The sequence below is a fragment of the Carassius auratus genome, chromosome 14 (assembly GCF_003368295.1).
Source record: "Carassius auratus strain Wakin chromosome 14, ASM336829v1, whole genome shotgun sequence".
In the NCBI taxonomy this organism is placed as follows: Eukaryota; Metazoa; Chordata; class Actinopteri; order Cypriniformes; family Cyprinidae; genus Carassius; species Carassius auratus.
In genome coordinates this window covers 32,437,694-32,461,644 of record NC_039256.1, presented here as the reverse complement: position 1 = coordinate 32,461,644, position 23,951 = coordinate 32,437,694, and the positions used below count along the sequence as shown (strand labels likewise).

General features: G+C 41.6%; 1 protein-coding gene across 1 annotated transcript; it reads right to left on the bottom strand.

Moving 5' to 3' along the window:
- Positions 1-2,304: 2,304 nt before the first annotated feature.
- Positions 2,305-23,135, bottom strand: LOC113114357 (protocadherin Fat 4-like). The gene is made up of 11 exons (XM_026281268.1): positions 22,734-23,135; positions 20,715-20,965; positions 16,276-20,631; positions 14,932-15,036; positions 14,370-14,677; positions 12,377-12,462; positions 11,320-11,499; positions 10,914-11,038; positions 9,796-10,013; positions 8,421-8,682; positions 2,305-6,765 (listed from the first exon to the last, which is right to left on the bottom strand). The coding sequence occupies exons 1-11, from the start codon at positions 22,880-22,882 to the stop codon at positions 4,874-4,876; spliced, it is 7,932 nt and encodes a 2,643-aa protein (XP_026137053.1). The 5' UTR covers positions 22,883-23,135; the 3' UTR covers positions 2,305-4,873.
- Between the last annotated feature and the right edge of the window lie 816 nt (positions 23,136-23,951).

The following is a 23,951-nucleotide window of genomic DNA, read 5'->3' as shown; positions in this document are numbered from 1 at the left end:
AAGAAAGGTCAGAATTGACAGATCCTTATAATGACCTTTATTGAGCGATAACACAGAAAAGCACTTTTTTTTAAATTGAAACATTTGTTTGCATCCAAACATAGGTGAGTAGCTCACAATCTATTTCATTAAAAAGAACATTCTACAATTTTAGTTTAGAATAATAAGATTCATAAGCTAGGGCTTGTTTCTGTCTAATAGAATGCATTAGTTATTATGTGCCACATGAAGTAACTCTGAATATCTCATATGTGTGGGATTTTTCTGATTGTTTATATACAAACATTTTTTTGACGCCACTTCGACTCCAGAACCGAGCGCGTGAACCGAACCGAACCGAACCGGCTCCGAGCTCGACTCCGGAGTGTGTGAACTGCTTTATGGCAGTGGGAGGAGATGCTGCTATTGAGGGACAATTAGCATGAAGAGCAAAGCTTTGAGTCCGTCGCTGACAGATGAATGCACGAGAGCAGGAGAAAAGAGACGAGAGCATGGGAAAGAGCCCACGGCTAAACACCCACTCACCGGCACAGACGCACAAACAGCTAATGAATGTTATTGTGGAAATTAATGTCGTCTAAAGACGCTGCCAAGAGCCCAGTGTTCCCGCATTCTCCCGTTTCTCAGCCTGGAATGTGGACCGTGCAGGATTTTTTTGTCTTTGCTTAAATACGCAGAAAAACGTGTCAAAGCCTCGAGAGAGTGAGATGAAGCTGAAGGATTCTTCTGCTTGTTTTAGCGCCATGAGCTCATGAAGGCCCTCGTGTTTGGAGACATGCACACAAACAGCATTAGTGTTAACTTATCATGCATTATTAGCACAGCACTGTTTAAAAAGCGGAAACGTTTTCATATATCATCATCATTCATTAATCAAAAAGATTTACATAAACATTTGCTAACATTCATTTCGAGGTGCAGCTTGTCATTTTAATCGAGTATATGCACAGCTCACATGTTTAGAATGGAAAAAGTGATATTTTATTTTTAAACATCGTACTTTATTCATTTCATTGTCATAAAACTAGCGAGCTGAGCCAATATTACTGACAGTAAACATTACTAAAGACACGAAAAGTGGAACAGACGAACCGATTCAATTGAGTGAGTCATTTACGCTGGAACTGATTCGATTAATTCGTGACTTGAATCATCCAGTTCAAGCGATTCACTAGCAAAAACCTTTAAAGTCAAAAAGTCTGATAATACTGATAACTAAATTGAGGTCTCTTTTTTTGACTTCTTAGGTGTAAATGTCATTTTGAATGAGTGACATTCAGTTGCCTTCAGAGAACTTGTAGATTTTATTTTTCATATGGTCATATATATGTTTAATTTAACTATTTTATCATATATGATCATGGACCACAAAACCAGTCATAGTTTATTTTTTATTTTTTATGAGATTTAAATCATCTCTCCAGTGATGTGTGGTTTGTTCGGAGAAGACAATATTTGTCTGAGATACAACTATCATAATTCTGGAATCTGAGGGAGCAAATAAATCTAAATATTGAGACAATCATCTTTAAAGTTGTTCAAATGAAGTTCTTAGCAATGCATATTACTAATCAAACATGAAGTTTTGATATATTTATGGTATAAAAAATACAAAATATCTTCATGGAACATGATCTTTACTTAATATCCTAATGATTTTTGACATTGAATAAAAATGTATAATTAACTGATGTAAATGCTGGAGAACAGCCTGAAACTACACCGAATCACACACATGATCTCATTACACATCTGTGCTGGTTAATAAACCACAGATTCACCTCGAAAGAGATTCAAACCAGCCAAGAATCGCTCTGATTACGTGCCACACGTCTGACAGATGGCACTCGGCGTCATCAGAAGTGTCCTCACACATACGGACAGGAGCTGGACGGGATATTCGGGAGATTGTGGGAATCAGACTTCACAGCATTCCAGAGAGAATCCAGGGTGTGTGCAAACTGTGTCAGATAACTTTCTCAAACCGTCCTGAAAGAAAAACATCAACTCAATTTACCTTTTAGTATATTAAACTTCATCTGTCTGCTTCTGACGGGAAGTTATTCTCACAGTTATTGAGCAAAACACTTACACGACCCTTGTTATAGAAAAGGGTTTTATGAAATGGACCCTTTTTACGAGACTGTTTAACAGTCATCAACATTGTAAATCATTTTTTTAAGTACATTTATAACACTATTATTTGTAGTACTGTATATTACCTTTGCATCAAAACACACACACACACACTTCCTTCCTTCATCCGTTTCTCTATATTTTATCCTTTTATTGAATGTCATGAGAACACTATCGTGTATTTCTTCTTTGGCTATTTAAGACTTAGACTTCTGCTGCTGAGAAAACATCGTCTGTGATCCGGTGTGATTCATTAAGTGGCTTTAAACGATGCATTCTTCAGATTATTGTTGCAGATGTTACCTTAGATTTGCATGAATATAAATGTCATAAAATTAGTTAAAACTTCAAAACCACAGGAAAAACTCCAGTCGCAGCCACAGTTTTAACGCAGTCCAAGACCGTCTCCGCAGCATCAGAGGCATGCTGTTTAATGGAATGTGTGATTGTTTATTCACAGTCGCTTCCTGTAAGTTTGTGCAAAATCAGCTGTGTGTTGCTTTAGTAAACAACAGCAGAGAGCAAGATCCCTCAGGAGCTCCGCCGCTCAGAGAGGTTCAGCGGTGCAGATCTTTTGCTCGTTCTGGCTGATTCTTCAGTGCCTGGTTTCCCCAATTCTTCAAAATATAAGTCTCTTTTAATTACACACATCCTAACTTATAAGTGTTAAAGCTACAGTCGCCATAACATTTGTCACACAGACTTTCAAACCTCTCCTTTTGAACCTATATTTAAAGCATCAGTTATTTTTTGTTACACGGACAGATTCATAAAACAATTACACATGACACATGTGGCTGTCACCTTTTAATTAATATTACTAAAGTTCTGCATCGGTGCTCGTTTTCAGTCTCTGAGAGCTATTGAATGTTTCATTCAACTCATTTCGGAGTAATTTATGGTTAAATGCACTGAAACTTGTTAAAAAATATCATTTTGATATCCAGCTTTCATTCAGTCTAGTCTCATCACATCAAAAGTTTTTTAAATAAATATTTTTTTTTATTCTGTTATTGGCTTTTACACAGACATTTATGTTATAGTTTTATCAAAATAGTGGAAAATACTGATGTTACATAAGTAACAAATGTAAAAAATAACAAGTTCAATCTTACTTCCGCTGAAAGTAAGAACCTCATTTCCAGCATATGAAAAATATCCATAAAAATGCTGATGAACCTTTAAGTTAATAAACAGTAAAAAAGTAGAAACAGTACATTGAAAAAAACAACAACAACAACAAAGAACATGTAACAACAGAGAACATCAACTTCCAAGAGCTTCCATATTAATACAAAATGTACACAAGTTCATAGTCTCGTAGCAGGTGGGCGTTGCGTTAAACAGGTCAAGCGTGTTTGTACGAAACCTGCAATACACCGTTCAAAGTCATAGTGTCCGTGCTCCTAAATATAAATCCTCAAATATCCAGAAGGCAGAAGCCTGATTAATCTCATATCTGGAGGTTTTGTTGTTTTAGACGGCAGCCAGTTATTCAGGATGAGAAACATCCATTCTTGGCGGACGCTTCCAAAGCTTTTCTTTTGATTTTGGCTGAAGCGTGCAGAACCGGGGCCAAATATGTCCCTGTTCTTCACACCGAGCTCATGGATGTGCTTCCTAGAGGTCGAGGCACTAACGCACAGGAAAATCTGCCAAATGGAAAGAGTTTAGACTCTAGGGGTGCAGCGCTGGAGGGTCACAACGACCCTTCATTATGACAAACTTTATTTTAGCAAGTCCGAACAGACAGATGGACCAGAACTGATTCACTTCATATGTGTGCCACACCTCTCCCAGCTTCCTCTTCCAGACATTGTGTGTTTGTAGGAAGGGGTTGCACGACTATTCGTTTACTAGTGAGTGGATGGCTGTTTATCTTAACGTAAGTGACTCATAATGCGCCATCCGGCATCAGCAGTCTTTGCTGTTTATGTTCAATGCAACACTTTAACAAAATCAGTCATTACACAGCACCAGTGGGGTTCACTTGCAATGTGCCCTGGGTTTACTAAATTACAAATACAATCGGTCAATACTGTATGAAGATAATGTCATGCACATACACAGGGATGCACCTTTGCCTAATCCATGACTAGTCAAACAACTAGTCAGTGCAACCCCTAGTGTTTCTGTAGTGCACTCTGTGAAGGGTGTTTGGTGCTCGTCTTTTCAATCAGTGCTCTGCCTTGCTGCATTTAAGTTCGTCTTAACTGATCAGTATTTCATGTGTACCATGGCTCCTGACTCCAGTCTCAGAAGGCGAAGAGATGGGCCTCATTTATAAAATGTTGCACAGAAACCATCCTTAATTTGACCTTGTGATCATCTCACAAAAATGCATATGTGTGATTCATAGAATGAATGTAGGCACAGAAAACATGTGTACACCTGACGATGTGAAATCTTAATCGCAAATGATCAGATTGCGCACAACTGAATGTTTTCAGCTCTATGCCTTGTAAACGACTCCTAATTAATGACACTAACATATAAAAAATCACCAGTAATCATTCAAATCCTTACATTTAGAACAGCAAGCTGCAAGAACAGCTTACATTTGCCAAAAACCTGCAGTACTTCGACAAGAAAAAGTACGTCTGCTCAGATCCTAAGGTGATGCTAAGGCGGTTTTTACAAATATAAGAATTTGCATGGATTTAAGCATACGCACACTTTAAGATCAAATCTGTGTGTATGCATGCTTTATAAATGAGGCCCAAGGACTCAGTGCTTCTCATACGTACTGCTCGGTTTCGCCCTCATTCAGAATCGTGATGGAGCCATCGCCACTCTTCATTTCAATGTCTTTAGCAGCAGAGTTCTCTGGTAGCAGTGCTAAGTCTTTAAAAACATCCACGTAGTGGGTGAACCCCGGACCCCAGTTCAGTAGGTTGTCCCAGTTGAAATTATTGGACCCTTGTCCCAGTTTATGGGGTAGTGTGTGGTGCTGATACTCTGATAGAGTGTTGTGGCCGCTTGCCGGCCCCCCCTCCGCACGTCGGCTGGAGTATCGCCTCTGTCGCATCCTCCCTCCATGATCCTCATCATCAGCGTCCGATTCGTTGACCTGCGAGAGCTTGGGCATGCGAGAACTATAAGAAACTGGTTTCTCGCGATCGTACTCCATCTCCGAGCAGGTGAAGGAGTCATGGGAGTCGCTCTCGGAGGAGGATTCCGGAGCAGGGATGCCATCCGCAGGGTTCCTGACACGTGAGAGCGGTCGACGGCAGTCTTCCTCAGATGAAGAGCGCCCGTGATCGGCGCTGCAGATGCTGGGATTCCTGGGTCGAGGTGTGTTGAGGCGTTCCACCTCCTCTATGGACAACCCCACAGGAGGGCCGCTCTCCAGGGGAATCTGCTCGATTGGCTGTTTAAGACGACTCCCAGGCCGAGAGCCGTGGCCCGCCATGGTTTGAGGGCTCTTGCTGCGCCTTCCCAATCGGGTGGCATAGTTGAACATACCAGGCTGGCACACATCGCCGTGGAAATCTAGAGGGCTTCCCTCACGGCGTGCCAAGTTGAGTTCACGGGTGGGAGTGTTGCGGTAGAAGGAGGGTGGCTTGTTGAAGGGTGCTGGGCTGTGACGGGACAGGGGATTGGGCGTGGGGCAAGCTGAATGGCTGAGAGGGGTGGAGCGGAGCCCCTGGGTGTAGGTCGGCTGATAAGTGTAGCTTGTGGCACCTAGAGGAAGAGGGGACTGGCGAGCAAATCCCAGTGGACTGTGGCGCTGAATGGAAAACTTGGGAGTATGGCTTCGGAAGTGTTTGTAGTGCTGGATGATGTCTGCATCTGATGGAGCAATGCTGCTGGCGTTGTCAATGTCGTAGTGTTCCATATCTGCCTCTGGTCCTGCACACGGAGCACAGGGAGCGCTGGGAATGGTTTCGTTGTTGTGCGGAATGTCGGTTTCATCGTAGATCAGGTAAGGGTTCTCTCGCTCTATGATGTCAGGTTTGGGGTTTCCCTCTGGCTGTTTTCGGACTGTCATATCGTCTGCGTAAGGCGGAATGTTGTCCGGATCATCGAACGCCACATTCTCACTGCCTTTCTTTTTCTTTTTCTTCTTCTTTTCCTTTGTTTTCTTCTCATCCTTTGGCACTTTGGTATTCTTGCGGCCCTTGCAGTGGTTGCACAGGATGAGACTCAAAACCACCAACGCCAAAACAGTCGCGCAGCTGCCTACTATTGCAGGAACGGCCCAGATGGGCAGAACCATCTCCTCGGTGGTGGGGCTTGGACTACAGATGAACCCTCCATTGGCTCCCAGCTTACACTCGTTACCCTGTGGACACCGGACTCCGAGACAGGCCACCAGGCTCTCGCAGACTCTGCCCGTGTAGGACTCCTCACACGCACAGGTGAAGCCTCCACGAGCGCCGGGCACACAACTGCCACCGTGCTGGCAGGGATTCGAGGTGCAGTCGCCCGGCGGGACACATTGGTAGGTGTACCACTGGTTTACGCACATCAGCCCGTCCCAGCATGGGCTACTCTCACATAGATTAGGGCCACGACAGCCGATCTTCACAGAAGGATCAGTCTTTGAGATGGAGACGGTCCTGTGTTCACCACTGAAGGGGAGCATCTCTCCGTTATATTTCACATAGGCATAACACCCATCAAAACCTAGAAGCACAGAGAAAGGAACATTAACTCAAATCATCTCAGAAATTGAGTACTGTTTTAAATGAACCCACTCCTAAGCAAAAGATAAAAGGTGTTCAGAACACTGTGTGCTAACTACATGCAACGTAAAATGTGATAAAAGGTATCCTTTCTATGTTAATCAGAGGTTTTGTCCTAACTAGCCGCGACATGTGAAATTTCTATTTTAGAAACGTTTTTTATTTCCGTGACGTCACGGCTGGAACAACAACATACAAACTATATGACAGTGATAATCCCAGGTACTGATTATGTGCTCTTTTTTTAAAGTTAAACATGTCTTAAGTGAGTTTAAATGTCATATTGCATGGCATTTATAGACCTCTGAGGACAGATTTTTGGACAAAAGCAGCAAACCGCATCAAAATGTACACTGCAAGTCAATTGTTTGGCTATGTGAGGGACAAGAGCTTTCCCAACATGACATAGAAATCTGAAAGACGTAAAGAAATGGGCATTGCTTAGTTTAACACTACACATGCAGACATTTTGTTTGGGTTTCTGACTGCTATAGCATCAGCCAATGTAGAACAAAATTCTTCCCCTGGGATACACATCAACAAATCATTGCTTTTACATCAAGAGGAAGAGAAACAGACTCTTCTCTTCAACACAAGTATCCTGCAAGCCAAAAATGCAACCTTTCAAGAGCACACCATCTGGGAAGAATCTTGATGTCACTGATTCAGACCTGCACTATCATGTTGCCTAACAACAAACCATCAACAATGTAAATCGATGTTTATTGAATTTATGCCCCATTCAAACACAGAACATTTGGTTCTGTTTATTAGAGGGAGAAAGCAGACTGGCCAAATTCAATTCCTCATCCGCTCTCTTCCAGCCCCTTGAAACCAGAAATTACGTGACCTTACGAGCACAAAATAAGTTTACCTTAAAATACTTTGGATAATTTCATTTGATATTTAGATTTTTGCCAGTAGAGAGAGGGTTACAACCCAACAGCTCAATCTGACCATATATGAACATCAGCTGGTGATCTTTTTGCTCAGAGGTTTCTCAGTAAGGTTTCATTTAAATGTCAACTTTGTTTTATTTTTCAGGAGAAACGTCTGAGATGGACAACAGTTAGTTAATACATTGTTAGTTACACATCTGAGAATGATATGTAAGAAAATAGAAAATATATATAAAAAAATAAATTTTCTCTTTGTGAGAGCTCTAGTATGAAGTGTCTACAAGTGTCTGTTTTTAATGGACAGTACTTCAGCTCTGTGGAAAGTTCAGACATTATTTCCTGTTGGCAGTCTGCTGTCTAACCTAGTTAGCACAAAAACACGTACACTTTCTCTGAACCTTCTCCTGTCACTTTAACTCGTAGAGGAAAAACATTCCCAAGTTTTGATTCGGGCAGAAAATATGAGTGAGTGAGCCAACTATGATGTATCCATTGACTGCGAGTCAGGCATTTCTCATTGCTAAAATAGTTTAGTTCAAAATTAACATGCAATGTCAATGTCATTTCTGGTGATTAAAATATTTACATATACAGAGGCGTATAGTACAAATGTCACTGGGATGTTTGCAATGCAGTCTTGCTTTATAATGATACTTCTAGCCATCATTATATGAGGTTTTACACAATGGGAACTGACCTGGGATGAGTTTCTGTTGTGTTGGTCGGGCTGGGACGCCCCCGAGAGACAGTGTGTGGACATCGATCCCTCCAAAGTCCTGTGTATTGTGCAGAATGACTTTCGAGCTGGACTCGTCGATCCGCAGAACGGTGGATGATCCGTTTCTCTGAAGCAGGAGTGTGTGCCATTGACCGTCGGACAGAACAACATCTCCCACAATCCTCTCCACCTTACCAGCGACACCGGCGTCAGACACGTACTGCAGCAGACCGTTCTTCAGCTGAGACACAGAGAGAGAAGAGCAATGCATGTCATTTAGTAGCAGGATTTAATCAATCGTACGACGGGTGCACCTCATATCAGAGACAATCAGCTTAATTAGACAGAGAATGAAATTTACTGAAATAGAATTTTTATGTATTTATATTTTTCTGCTGATTTGTTTTTCCCCCAAGTGCATTCTGGGATTGCCTTTTTAGTAAAGGACACATGTGATACTTACTTTTTTGACAAAAAAAAAAAACTAAAAAAAGCAATCTTAGTAAGCAGTTTTGTTATTGTAAACTTAAACCACTAAAACATGTTCGTAAACTGAAATTTAGCTGAAATTAAATATTTGATGAAAAAACTAAAAAAAATAAAATCTGAACCTAAAATTAAAAATGCTTCCCTGGCATCTGACTGAAGGGAGCTCTAAAATTACTAAAACTGAAAAATAAATTAAATTTAAATAGAATTATAAAAAAAGGAACAAATGACAAAAGCACAAATAAAAATCTTTAGCACCTAAACTAAACTTAACTGAAGTGATTAAGTTTAAGTAAATAAAGTTTAAGTTTTAACTTTAAGTTTAAAGTAAAAAAATAAAAATAAAATAAATAAATAAATTATAGAAATATTATAAATTATAAAACACTAACCAAACTAAATGTATTATTATTGAAAACTAAATATACAAAAATAAAAGCTTATTAAACAAACATACTATAATACCAAATAATAATAATAGTTAATCTGAAGTGCATTTATGATAGCTTTTACATATTAATTAAATTCATATGACTAAGTAATAATACACTTCACTATATTTTGTAACAGAGCTATACAAAATTAATTTTTTTTTATTGTTTTGAAAAAGAAGGGGGCGACAGAAAAGAACTGTAGTGTAGAAGGAAAATGATTTACAGAGCTAAAAAATCTGGAAATGTAAAATCCGTCTTGAACGAAGAACAAATCCGAGTTGTGCGCCGCTGTGAATGTGGTTGTGTCTCTGTGTTTGTGTGGTTTTGAGTAGTAGCTCTCTATGGCCTCACTAGTGGTCAGCAGCTGCAGTGGACGGAGAACGAGGAGGAGTGAGTTCAGCCGGCTGGCCGTGAGCCCGGAGCACTCTTACCCTGATGGTGGTGTAGTTGGAGCTCTCCTGTGCGTGCAGCAGCGTTCCCGAGCCACTGCGAGTGCGGAACTTCAGCTCCAAGCTGCTGTATTCTGGGATGGGTCGGCCGGGGTCCTGCAGCGCTCGTGCCAACAACACATCTCTCTTGCGAGTCTGACTCAAACCATAGTCCAAACGACCCGAACCGTCCAGAGACAGAGCCGTATCTGCAGTGATGTCTGAGAAAAACACACACACTCTAGTTTAAACTCCATCAAGGATCTTTTTGCACATTGTGATGTGATGAAAGGAAAGTGACAATTCATTACTTTTACATGAAATATCTGACATTAAACACACTGTTACTGTAAAGCCAGAATATATATATATATATATATATATATATATATATATATTACAAGTTTTCTGAAATGTTATTTTTAAATATGCAAATGGGTGCCTTAACCAAAATAAATATGCACTCATTTTTGTACATTTCCAGGTTCAAAAACTGGGTTGATTCTGCTGAAATATTAAGTTAAAAGGTTATTTAGAATATAGAAAAGACATAACACTCAAAGATTTGATATATGTATGAGCTGCAGAAGTAGAGATAAAAACTCTTTTTAACATGTTTTTTGGAGTAAAATGTTGTATAAATCAGTGAAAATGGAAAAAAAAAACATAGATAGGAATAAATCTGTAAATGTTGAAATGACGGATTATTACAAGTGCAATATAATAAACACTTAAATGTGTATTTTTTGTATTTTCTTGTCAACAGTCGAAGACAAAATCTCATAACTGACCAAAGTGCGAATGAAAAATAGTTAATAAAATATTAGATTTAACCCTCTGAGGGTATTTTTGGGGCCTGGAGAAGTTTTGTCATTTTTTTCAGTTACTTATAAACATATGAATGGCTAAAGTCTATTCTCACTGTTATCAGCACAAACTGAGCTATAATAATAATAATATGTGAGCAGTATGTATGTACATGATTGTGTTTTTGGGAAAAACATTTGTATGAATGGTTAGTGAAAAACTAAAAATGTTAAATCACTTGAATAAGGCGTAAAACACACACAGTACATTGGTTCCTTTTGAGAACTCAATCACTCCAGATCGCAAAAACTCACATTTCTCACAGGTGTGTCCAGTGAAACCCTCCATACACTGGCACTGCTGCGATGACCACATGTCCAGACACGTCCCACCGTGTCTGCAGGGCTCGGCGACACACACACCCTCTAACCTTGGACATCTGTGGACGGAAGACACACAAAAACCTTCAGCGGGGAACATCACAGCAACACAAGAGTCCATGACTCCAACATTAGCATAGATGCAAAAGAGCTGCATTCATTTCAAATCATCAGTCACCTGAAATAAAATCAACACTATTCAAGCTGCTCCAGAAAATTCACACAGCCATCAAAATTAAGACTGGGATCAGCTGGAGCTCTCATTCTGCCCTCCCTGAGAGACGTCCAGAGAGCCGAGCCGAATGAGCTGTCGTTTGTGCTTGTGTGTTTGGTGACAGACCTGTCCAGGATGCCGTGTGAAGCCAGAGCTTGAGACGGTTCCAGCGGACGTCCATTGACAGCAAACTCCATGATGCACCCCACAAAGTCATGCGTGGCCACCTGACCTCGACGATGCAGGAGGGCTTCAATCGAGCGAACGCCTCCAACAGACAGACGGTTCGGCTGGACATCCAGAATCCTGAGAGAACAGACACCGCTTTTAGCCATATCAGTGCCACACTCGGCTTCCAGGAGAGAAATTCACTTTCTTCAGTAACAATAAATCTTTCAAGACAGACTTACCATTAAGTGATAAGTAGAAGAAAAATTACCAGTCAATGGGATCTGAAAAATCATATTGTTTTCCCTTTGAATTAAGATTCTTTTTCTGACCCCGTTAGCAGATATTTCTTAAATTTAGTTACATTTTTTTTTTTTTTATGTTTTAGATTTCCAATTAAAGAACTACCCATTATTTTGGAGTGAGATCTGCCAAACATCTACCAAAAATTTAACATTTTAATAAAATAATCATATTATCAGTGAGGAATTATATACATATTCAATAATATTTTATGTATTTAATCTTTTTGAATTACAATATCTAAAAATATATATATATATATATTTTTTTTTAAATCAAAGTTTGCAATATTGTGAATAATCTCAGACTCACAAAGCAAGATCTACCAATCATCTACAAATAACAGATTTTAATTTAAAAAAAAATTATAATGAAAAACTAATTTCAAACATTTTTACTTTACATTTATGTATTTAGCAGACGCTTTCAACCAAAGCGACTTACATTGCATTCAGACTAACAATTTTCTACAAACATGTGTTCCCGGGGATTCAAACCCCCAACATTGCGCTTGTTACTGCAATGCTCTACCACTTGAGCTAGAGGAACACTTTATATAGCCAAAGTTTGTATCTCATACTCTGTGGTGAAAATGAATGGTGATAATCCCTTCAAAACCCAGGCCACTTGGCAAGTGCTCACTGTTGCTCTTTATACTGGGACATACAGTAATAAAGAGATGCTGTAATGACTGTAAATGAGTGTTTCTCACCAGTCAGTATGAACAGCCACATTGCTGACGGCACAGTATCCCGGTTCCTGTTCCTCTCCACACAGGTCCACAGTGAGAGACGCAGCCTTTAACACAGCAGACAGACAAACAGGTCAGCATGATGCTTGTGTGCAGCTGGTTGAGACTAACCGTCTTTATTTTACCGTATTTTACTTTTGCATCTCGGAATAACAATCTCAGAAGTCCATTTGCATTTTAAAATCAAAATGAAAACATCTTGGAATGTATTTGTGCTTTAAATAACATAAATAAAATGACCTGTATGAATTTGTCAAGTTTGAGTATTTTGTTGAGCCTACAGAATACTACACGGAAAAAAACGACACCCAGATGCTGGTGAATAAATTACCGCAAGACATTCTACAGTGATCTGTGCTGTCCTCACAGTGCTTTATGAGTCCCGTGCAGACATTTGGGAGAAAAACATCTCAGAGGAGGAGGTACAAAGAGTACAGAGACACTGGGAAGCAGGACTGACATCAGACAACAGCACGACCTCAACTTACAAATAACACAGACACTTCACTTGCGTATAGAGGAATTTCTGCCTAAAAATAGAAAACCCTACACTAACAATGGAAACAAGACGTGTTTGTCTGCTGGATCTGTGCTAAGTGCTGATACAGACGACTTCCTGCACGGCTCGAGCGTCTGGTCATCGCATTAATGCCTCCCTGCACTTCAAAAAGACTAAACCAGACCACAGCGTGCTCCTTTTTCCAGGAGTCACACACCGTTTCAAAGCATTTCTAGCAGAGGAAACATTTGCTTTCAGAAACAAGTCTCTAAAGCAGTTATATGCAGCAGAACTTAATTAAATTGTCTTGATACTTAGGCAGCAGATTTCAACACAGGTAACACATTTAGGTTCTAAAAGCATTGTGGGAGCATGTTTCTAAAATGTTGAAATGCCCAGTTTTCTTGATTGATGGTTTTCATGATTGTGATTAGAATGTTATTTTAAGGTTAAAAAAAAAACATTTCCTACAACATGTAGATTACAGGTTGAGCATCATTTCATATGTTGTCATAACTCAAAAAGATTGATGTTAACTGTTGCATGAATGTTGTAGTGTGCATCCAGTGCACGACTAAACTGCATTGGTCTGAAAATCTTAAACTGGACCCAGTTGGGATCAAAGAGCATTTTCAGAGTCTGTATTAAATAGATTTGGCTTTGAGCTGCTTTTTTTGGACGGTGTTTGGAAACACATGCTGCATGTGGGTGTGCGAGCTGATTTCTAATTTTCTATTTATAATCCATCAACCATCTAAGTTGCAACACACAACGCAGAAACAAGTGAAGAGCAAAAACATGGACGAAGCCCAGCTCTCGATAAACTCCAACTCTCCTGTAAACAAAAAAACCATGAGCTTGAGACAGCGTGCCAAAATCCAACGCATCTGGCTGTGGGGTAAACTTGGACATCTAAACTAAACAAAAGTACCCTTGACTGTCAGAGTTCAGCTCTCTCCACAGGGGAAAACAAGGGGCCATGTATGACTTTAACATCTGCTCAAGCTCACGTCTAGAAAGAAAAGGAAGAAAAAAAGAAAACGGCCCTACAGAACCACCAAAGTGACCCACATCCTCTTTTCCAAACACACAGATCGGGTTCTCTTTATTGCACCGCAGGGGCTGGGTTCTCATGACACACGGCTCTACTCTCAAACCTTCAGTGAGGCCTACAACAGACTTTCAGACCATTTTTCAGGGAACATTAGTTGGATCACACAAAGCTGAGGTGTTGCAGTAATGCCGTGCTGAAGTGTTTTTTCAAGCCATTTACAGAGAGATTTAATGCTACAACTCCAGGAGAGTTTAGAGATAGACTGATATCTCGGTAAAAGAACACACAACCAACAGACACTTTGATTTTGAACAAAACCTACGAGATCAGAGTAAAACATCTTCTTAACCAATCTAAAGGTTGCTTTCAGACTGATTAATAGAGAGATTGAAAGGACTCACCATTCCTGCCCTCCTGGCGATGACCGTGTGGAACTGTCCATCTGAGATCCTGATGGTGGTCATGAGCTTGTATGTGCCGCTCCCCAAGTTAAACGAAAACCTCATTCTGCCCTCTAAGATCTCGAGGGCCAGGAACTCCGCCTTGTCGCCGGTCTGGTTGTCATGATTGTACAAGAGCAGGGCGTTTTCCTTCAACGTGGCAAACTTGATGTAGATGTAGTTGTTGTTAGGGTCGAGGCTGGGGAACTCCATGAAAGACAGCTCCTCAAATCCGTAGCTGTTCAGTTCACAGTGCTTTCCAAACACACCTGCAGAGCAAGAGTAATTTATTGCTTGTCGGTGGCGTAGGAATTTCATGCAGTGAAAATTCATGACATCCATGGTACAACACGCAAAAAAATATGGTTGAACATTTACCACATTGTTTGTCAATGGACAAATTCACATTTTCTGTAATCTACAACACATTTGTTTCTGCATTACAGTCTCACACACAGTCCAGAATTAATAGCAGCAGTTGGAGGACCTTAAACTGGTTCCCGGGGCTGAAATGATGACTTACCAAAAGGACAGTGACAGTAATAGCCTTCCACCCGGTTCTGGCAGGAACCCCCATTAAAACAGGGGTTACACTCACAGTAATTGATGATGGTCTCACAGGCTTTCCCTGAATTCACGAAACAACACCAATGAAAACAATGAGGTGAGCATGACACACAAAAATGACTGTTCTCACATGGGGCTCCCAGAATTCCCTGTGTTTTCTTTCTCTCTCACATCTCTGGTGCACTTTATCTTTCTAATACAAACAGCTCGAAGTCTTACACCTTGTAAACGGTCCCACGTTTCTAAGAAAGAGAAGGTGAAAGTCTGTCATGAAGGTGCATCAGCTGCACTGGTTCTGGGAGACCCATTAAAGAGGTGCGGATATAAAACACACATATACGCTGAAGACTATGACAAAAAAGAATGACTGGACATACAAATGATGAGCAGAACTTTTCTGCTCCCTGTATGTAGCTCTCTAAGACAAATGGCATGAAGAACGAAAACTCAATCACTGCTAGCAAAACAGGAAGTGTGGGGTTCAGCTGGAGTGCATGCACACTACTGTAAGTCAATAGGTGTAATTCTCTAGCAGCCCCATTTATCTGGGGCCTCCGATGTGAACACACTGCAGTCATTTGTTATGATCAGAATTAAAAAAGAACTGTGATGACTCAGAGCCTGAAATAAAACGTCTGTTTCGGCTCCATTTTGAAAACAATGTCCAAAAGCTACAGCCAACACCTGCCCAAACAGAGCAGATTCAAGCTAAGGCTGTCACACATGCTTATTCAAAGGAAAACATTACAGACAGATCTATACTCGCATACACCAACTGATTTTACAGTCACTGTAATTATGTCATCATTACTGATTTTAAAAACTCTGAAATGGCTTGAGCTAGCTAGCTTTACAAATTATCCCTGCATTTAAAACCCCTAACCCAAACTCTAATACAATTTGTTTCTATGACTCAAAATGTCTTAAAGTGGACCCAACAAAGCCAGATGGTCCTTAAACTCAGAGACCTCTTTAGAGTGTACAAGCAGTGTAACTGCACAGCACAGGTGAAATCTGAAGGTGGTTTATGGCCGTGTCCTTATTAGGGTGAAAATCTTATCATCTACTTTCATTACAGTAAACATGACAAGTTGATCTGCATCACAGCTGATACCTCCCAGTCTGTGACCCTAACAGCAAACTGCTTTTGGCAACGGCCACTGTATGCTTGGGTTACAACACCCCTCCAATTACTTAGAAGCAAATATTTTTCTTGGCCTAAAATGATAACAAACGTGTGTGCAAGCTGCATTTATGCACCTTTTCTAACATCTGTTGTTGTGTTACTGGTGAAAAGTACCTGCAAATCCAGATTTGCACAGGCAGTTAAAGCCCCCGGGGTAATTCTGGCATAGTGCCCCATTCTGGCAGGGGTTCGAAAGGCACTCATTGATGTCCCTCTCACAAGCCATCCCAGTGAAACCTTCTGGACAGGAGCAAGAGAATCCACCGACCAGGTTTTGGCAAGTTCCTCCATTGTGGCAAGGTGTCGGCTGGCACTCATCGATGTCAGTCTCGCAGAGGGCACCGGCATAACCTGGCCTGCAGTTACACGCGTATGGCTGTAGGGGGCGATTTGAGACGAGGATGACCGGGACACTCTCCTCCGTCTTCATGTCTGGACCAACACCCAGCCGCCTCTTGCAGCTCCCCCCATTTTGACACGGATTGTGGGAGCAGGGATCATAGTCCACAGAGTCAATCTTAACTCCATTTTGTCTGTGCAGAATCTCTTTGATGCTCTGGAAGAAAGTGGCGACTCCACTCGGATTGACATACTGCCCGTGACCCCGCTTTACAGCTGCCATCAGGAAAGTGCTGTTGTTTAGTTCAAATACCCCATAGATCTGGACTCCAGTGCCCAAGCCAGCTAGCTGTGAATTGGCGATGCGCAGGAAACTGAGGTAGTGATTAGTAAGGAAGTCGCTGGTGCTTTGGGAGACGACTCGTATCAGGATGCTGTTTTCCACTGTGGCATTATTGAATCCAATAAAGAAAACACGGACATGGCTGTTGACAGCGTCGTGGACACCATCGCTGCTACGCACCGATAAATCAAATGTGCCATCTGTGGAGCGACTGTTTGAGCGGAGGTCACAGGTTCCTGTGGGAATGCTGAAGAGGACAGCCACTGGTGGAGTCAGAGAACAGTGGAATGTGTCTTGTATATCTGGATCCTGTGGCTTTACCACCCCCAGTGATCCTCCAGGGAACATATTTCCAAAATAATGCACATAGATTTCTGCGGAGCGAGACTCTGAGGGATTATCATTCTGATCATTGACTTTGATGTGGACAGTTCCTGTCGAGGACATCTGAGGAATACCAGAGTCTTTGATTATCACAGGGAGGTAGAAATCACTTATCTTCTCTCGGTCTATCTCCCGGCTGGTGGTCAGCTCTCCAGTTGGACTGAGTGTGAAGTAGCTGGATGCTGCTCCAGTGCTAACGAGGCTATAGGAGAATGGTCCTTGATTTGGTGCAAGATCTGGATCACTTGAACTGAGCGTCATCACGGATGTTCCTGCTCTCTGGTTCTCCATCACTTCCCCACTTTTAGTCTCCAAAGTTGGTCCATTATCATTAATATCCTCCAGGGTCACAATTAAAATGGCACTGCCGGTGGCAGCTGGAGAACCAGAGTCAACTGCTAGGACAGTGAGGTTGTACACAGGGACAGTTTCCCGGTCCAGTTCTGAAGCCACAGACACCTGTCCTGTCTGAGGGTTGATGGTGAAGGTACCTTTTTCATAATTGGCAGTGATGGCATAGGTGAATCTGCTCCAGCTAGGGACAGAATCTGAATCCTCAGCACTGACGAATGTAACCAGACTTCCAGGGGATAGTCCTTCATTCACCTGAACATCATAGAGCTCCTGGGTGAATACAGGGGGATCGTTGGCATCCAGAATTGTGATGTTTACAAGCACCTCATCAATATCTGCCCCTCTTATGCTTCCTGAATTCTTAGCTAAGACTTTAAGAGAAATCTTTTCTTCTTTTTCACGGTCAAGCGGTCCTGAGACATAGATTTGACCTGTCTTTTTATTAATGTTAAAACCCCTTTTTCTGCTTCTTCCAAAAATCAAGTAATACACTTTGCCATCTTCTCCCAAGTCTCTGTCGCTCGCAAACACCTCTCCAATGACTGTGCCTTTAGGTGCTGCCTCTGAAACCTCAAAGTAGTACTGCTTTGACACAAAACGAGGGACATATTCATTAGCACCTTTTAGCTGAATATTAACATTTGCAAAGCTGCAACGTTCTTCATCTGGAACATTAAAGGCTTTGACGGTCAGGTGATACACCTGTTTAGCTTCATAGTCTAGGAAACCTTGTGTGGTGATGATTCCTGTGTTGGGATCAATTATGAACAAGTCACTGTCTGATGACTGAATGATGTATGCCATCAGGGCATTTGGCCCTGAGTCTTTATCAGTTGCATTCATTTTTACCACAGTGGTGCCACTGGGGACATTTTCCTGTACGACAGGGAAGTATTCCACGGGGTCGAACAGAGGAGGGTTATCATTTACATCAGTCACTAGGACATTAACTGTAACATAGCTTGTCTTGGCAATCCACCCTCCATCTGTTGCAGAAACTCTGAGTTCATGCTTCTGCTTTGTCTCATAATCCAGCAGCTTTGCTAGGGATAAAACGCCTGTTTGACTGTGAATTGAAAACAAGCCATCGTCATTACCTGAGGAGATGTTGTACACAACCAGGCCATTCATTTGTTTGTCCTTGTCCTTATCTCGTGCTGAAAGTGTGCGGATGGCTGTGCCGACAGTCAGACCTTCAGACACAGTGACTGTTACTTGGTTCTGTGAAAACTCTGGAGTATGATGGTTCTCTTCTGTAACAGCTATTTTGACTGTTGTCTTAGCGGACAGAGGTGGGTTCCCTCTGTCACTTGCTGTTATTTCAAGCAGGTAAACTTTATTTGTGTCTGCTGTGAGTGAGGACGCAACTGTGACCAATCCAGTTTGTTTATCCAAGCGGAACTTGCTGGAACTGTTGCCTCCAGATACCGCATACTCTATTTCAGAGTTCAGGCCAAAGTCCTTGTGATCATGGGCTGTGACTTTGAGGAGTCTGGTGCCAACTTTTACGCTTTTAGTGACAGGGGTAAAGTAAAAGGAAGATTCAAATTTGGGTGGGTTATCATTGCTGTCAACTACATTTATGATAACTGTGGTTTCGCTCATGAGTGGCTTGATGCCTCGGTCTGAAGCGGTGACGATGAAACTATGACGGTTTACATTGATGTTACTGTGGCCACTGGAGTTTTGATACCTGAGCTGCTGTTTAATGAAAATCTCACCAGAACTGGAGTTGATTCGGAAGTACTCTGTTTGAGATCTGATAAAGTAAAATATTTTTCCATTGAAACCCTCGTCAGGATCTGTGGCAGAGACTTGAGTCACGATGGATCCGACCTCTGTCAGCTCAGGATAGTCCAGGTAATATGACGGCTTGCTAAATCTCGGAGTGTTATCATTCACATCTGTCACAAATATTGTGACATCTGTGCTAACAGTCCATCCGGAATCATGTGCTGAGACTTTGGCAATGTAGTGGTTTGTGTCCTCTCTGTTTAGAGGTCTACTGATGGTGATGTCTCCTGTGCTGGGGTGGATAATGAAGGGAAGACTTGCATCGCTAATGGAGTATCGGCTTATAGCGTTAGCTCCTGTGTCTTCATCGGTGGTGGTTACTTGAGTCACAGTGAAGCCCACTGGTGCATTTTCAGGTACAGTGGCACTGAAGATTTTAGAGAATCTGGGAGCATTATCATTAACATCCAGCACACTGATCAAGACTTTGACTGCCGTGCTTTTAGGAGGGCTGCCTCTATCCGTCGCCTTTACTCTCAAAGCATACTGAGAGACCTTCTCTCGATCCAGTGGTCGTGTTGTGCGGATTTCACCAGTTGCCCTGTTGATGCTGAAGCTGTTTTCTTTGTTGCCTTCAATTATGGCATATTCCAGTTGCCCGTTTGGTCCACTGTCCTGGTCAAATGCTGATACTATCAGCACACGTTGGGGTGGGAGGTTTTCTAAAATCTCAGCGTGAAAAGGTTCTTGTTCAAAAGTAGGATGGTTGTCGTTAACGTCCAGAACTGCGATCTCTAATTTCTCATAGGCTGAATAAGGGGGAAAGCCTTGGTCTCTGGCCTCTATCCACAAGACATACTTCTCAATATTCTCATAGTCCAGAGGCTTTTTGATAGACAGCTCTCCTGAAAGTTGATCTATGTGGAATGCATTGTCCAGGTTTCCGTTTGCAATGTAGAATGACAAAGAACCTGCCCTGGGTGAAGATCCGGTCACCTTAGTCACAACAGTGTTTGTGGGTTGGTTTTCTGGGAAGGTGAAGGCTTTCTCCTTGATTCTAATATGGGGAAAGTCTCCTCCAGTAACAAAGCGAACTGTAACAGTTGTGCTGTCTGTTTTAGGGTTGGTGCCTCCATCTTTTACATGGACCGTGAAGGTGACCTCTGAACTCCCTGTGAGTTTTTCATTTGCAGTAATGGCACCTCTGATGGGGTCTATCCTAAACTTTTCTGAATTGCGTCCAGTGAGCGAATAGTGAAGTTGAGCATTTGAACCAGTGTCTTCATCTGTTACTGTGACCGCAAAGACCAGTGAGCCTACAAAAAACAGAAGTGATTAGACACTAATCAGACAGAGCAAAACCCAGTGAAACCATGAACCCCTGCATTAGAGGACACACCTGTGGAAGTAGAAGCAGGTATGTGTGTAACATATGGATGATGGTGAAACCGTGGAGGGTTATCATTGATGTCGGCCACAACCACAGACACTGTGGCAGAGCTGGATAGCGGTGTGGGCTGTCCACCATCTGATGCCACCACCAGCAGCTGGTAACTCGCCCTTGCCTCTCGATCCAGCAAGGAGCTGGTGATGATCAGACCTGTGGCTGGGTTGATGGAGAATTGACCGTCCCCGCCACTGAGACTGTAACTGTAAATCACAAACACAACAGGTTCAATTCATGCATGGAGACCAAATAATGTTATCTGTCAACTACCCACACATAGTTGTGACCTTTGACCACAAAACCAGTCTTAAGTAGCAGAGGTATTTTTGTAGCAACAGCCAACAATACATTGTATGTGTCAAAATGATAAAAAATTGGAATGCCTAATATAATTAGGATATTAAGACCACGTTCCATTAAATTATAATTATTTTACCATAAATACATCAAAAAGCAAATATGCATTACTAAGGAATTCATTTAGACAACTTTAAAAGGCAATTTTCTCAGGATTTTGAGGTATTTGCACCATCAGATTCCAGATTTTCAAATAGTTGTATCTTGGCCAAATATTGTCTTATCATGACAAACCATACATCAATGGAAAGCTTATTTAGATTATGTATGAATCTCAACTTCAAATTTCCTTATGACTGGTTTTGTGGTCCAGGGTCACATTTATCTCAACTGACTAGCATTGTCAGTACACATATTATCAGTACTGGCTCTGCCTGGAATCAAACCATGACCTTGGCATTAAACTACAGGAAAGCTATGTTTCCGTCTGTAGAATGTCGGCATCTGCCCCAAGAAAAATTCCTCTTAAGCAAGAATTCAGATTTTTTTTTCGGCAAGTATCTTATCATATGGGCGGCGGGAAGATTAATTCTTTATTCATCTTTCCAGTTCTTTCATAATTCCCGCAGTATGTTTTCTCAGCTGTGCATCAGTAAATGAGCCTTGATCAAAAACACCTGATTTGAGCCGTTCCCATGCTGCTTGGAGTTTCAGTGAGGTTCATTTTCGGGGCCTGTGACACAAACTTGTTCTGACAGTAACATGCACACATGGCAACTTCAGAGAGTGAGACAGGAATTCCACAAATTACAGAACAAAGTGTGAAAAACAACCCTGGTGAAAAGACAACAACATCATCCACAGTCACGCATCGTCCGCCTTACACCAGTTCGGTGAGAACTATGATGTCGCACTGATGCATAAAGTTGGTTCTGTGATTTAAGAACCGAAGCCCCTCACTGTCCCGCTGCCCCCCACTGGGCTCTGATCTGTCTGTCATACTTCATTACCATCCTCATTAGGATGTTTTTAGGAAAGTGGAACATGTTGCCCCCAAATGAGCTCTTGCAGGAGTACTTTAGAGATACATGACTTAAGGTCTTTGCAAACGGAGTCCGAAATTTTTGCATGTAAAAAAATGTATGTGACCTCACGTTGTGTCAATTACATTTACACACTGCATCCAAAACTTTCGTCCGTCATAAGTTTTTTTTTAGATCGGATTCTATTTTGTCCATTTTTTTTACATCCATAGCAAGCATTTTCAGAGGTGCTTTGACAATTCAGAGCCACCGAAGAAGCGGAAGCCAGAGTTGTATGCTGGTTTCAATTTTAAATATGTGGCTGTATTATTGCTACCAAAACCCTGTAGTAAACTTTGAATCACTCGGGATAATCCGGGATAATCAGCAGTAGATAGAACTAATATTTCATCTTTTCTTTTTTTTTTTGCAACAGATTAATTAATATGTATCGGATCCCATGTGCAACGTTCCTGTGCATGACACATTTTTTGGATGCCGAACACGAAATTTTGGAAAAATGTGCAAAGTCCTAAACAGGTAGTGTGTGTGGTGCTAAATGTTTGAGGACAAAAAAAAAAAACAATGATTTTTTTTTTAAATGCATAGAATGTTATATAGTAGGTGTTGGTTTCAGTTTTTAGTGTCGTACCTTATCACGCCATTGAATCCTACATCAGCATCTGAGCTGTTGAGCAACAGGACGTCTGTTCCGGTGGCTGCATCTTCAGGAATAGTTGTGTGGAAAGACATTGAGCTGAATGATGGAATATTATCATTCACATCACCAACCAGCACCATCACGGTACCAGAACTGCTTAGAGATGGCGTTCCTGCAAACACAGGAGAAAAACAAGTTCATATATGTGTGTGAAGCAGAAATGAGTCTGTGTTGCACATGTCTACAACTTAATTCCAGCGTCCAAAATTAACACTCGCCAAGTGTCAACTGTGTGAAATTGGCTTGTAAATAATAGATTACGCACTAGTTGGCTGCTAACTTTGTTAGAAGTTGTTGCAACATATCATAACGAGGAAGAATGATAGTCTGACACTCAGTGATGTAAACAAATGAGTGATTTAAAGCCACACAAATGTCTCCTAATGAAAAATTTCATAACACTTTACTTAATTAACTGTATTTTATGACTTAAAATGATGACTGTTAAGAATCACTGGGCTTCAGCAGGTCTGATGAGATAAATCTGGACCTCTTAACTCATTAAATACAGATGGTTTGATATTCTAGCAGCGCAGATTAACTTCTCAATCCGAAACCTCTCTCATGAAATCCGGATCTGGAGTCAGTGCCATCTGTCTGCGCTCCTGTCCAGCGCTAATCTCTGACCCACCGTGTCTCACACACTCAGGAATCTGAGAAATATACAGGGATCGTTGCAGGGGTACAGATGCAATCCTGCTGTTTAAAACAGTGAGGCACACGGCACAAAGAATGCCACTTTCAGCAGAAATCAAGCCGCAGTGAGGAGAAGCGGCGCGATGGGTCTGAGGAGATCGTGCAAATGAATAGCAGATGACAAGAAGCACCAAACATCTGCCCCTCTCTCGCAGCGAATGAACGTGATTAAAATGAATTTGCTCCATGCATAACTTCAGCCTCTGATAACATCGTGCATTTCTACAGCGCGGCATAAAATCCTGCTCGTAAAAACAAAAGGCAGAGAGAAGAAAAATGGCTGCAGATTTCCCCCTCGCCTGCAAGCGATCCGAGGCGTTTTTCAGAGCGTGTTGTTCCTGCAGGCCTCCAGCAGATTAGTGTAACTAATAACACATGCTAATAAGATGCTAGCACACGCTTTAATCGCCTCATCCTCACTGCAAAGACAATGAGATTAGCATGGTGTCAGAT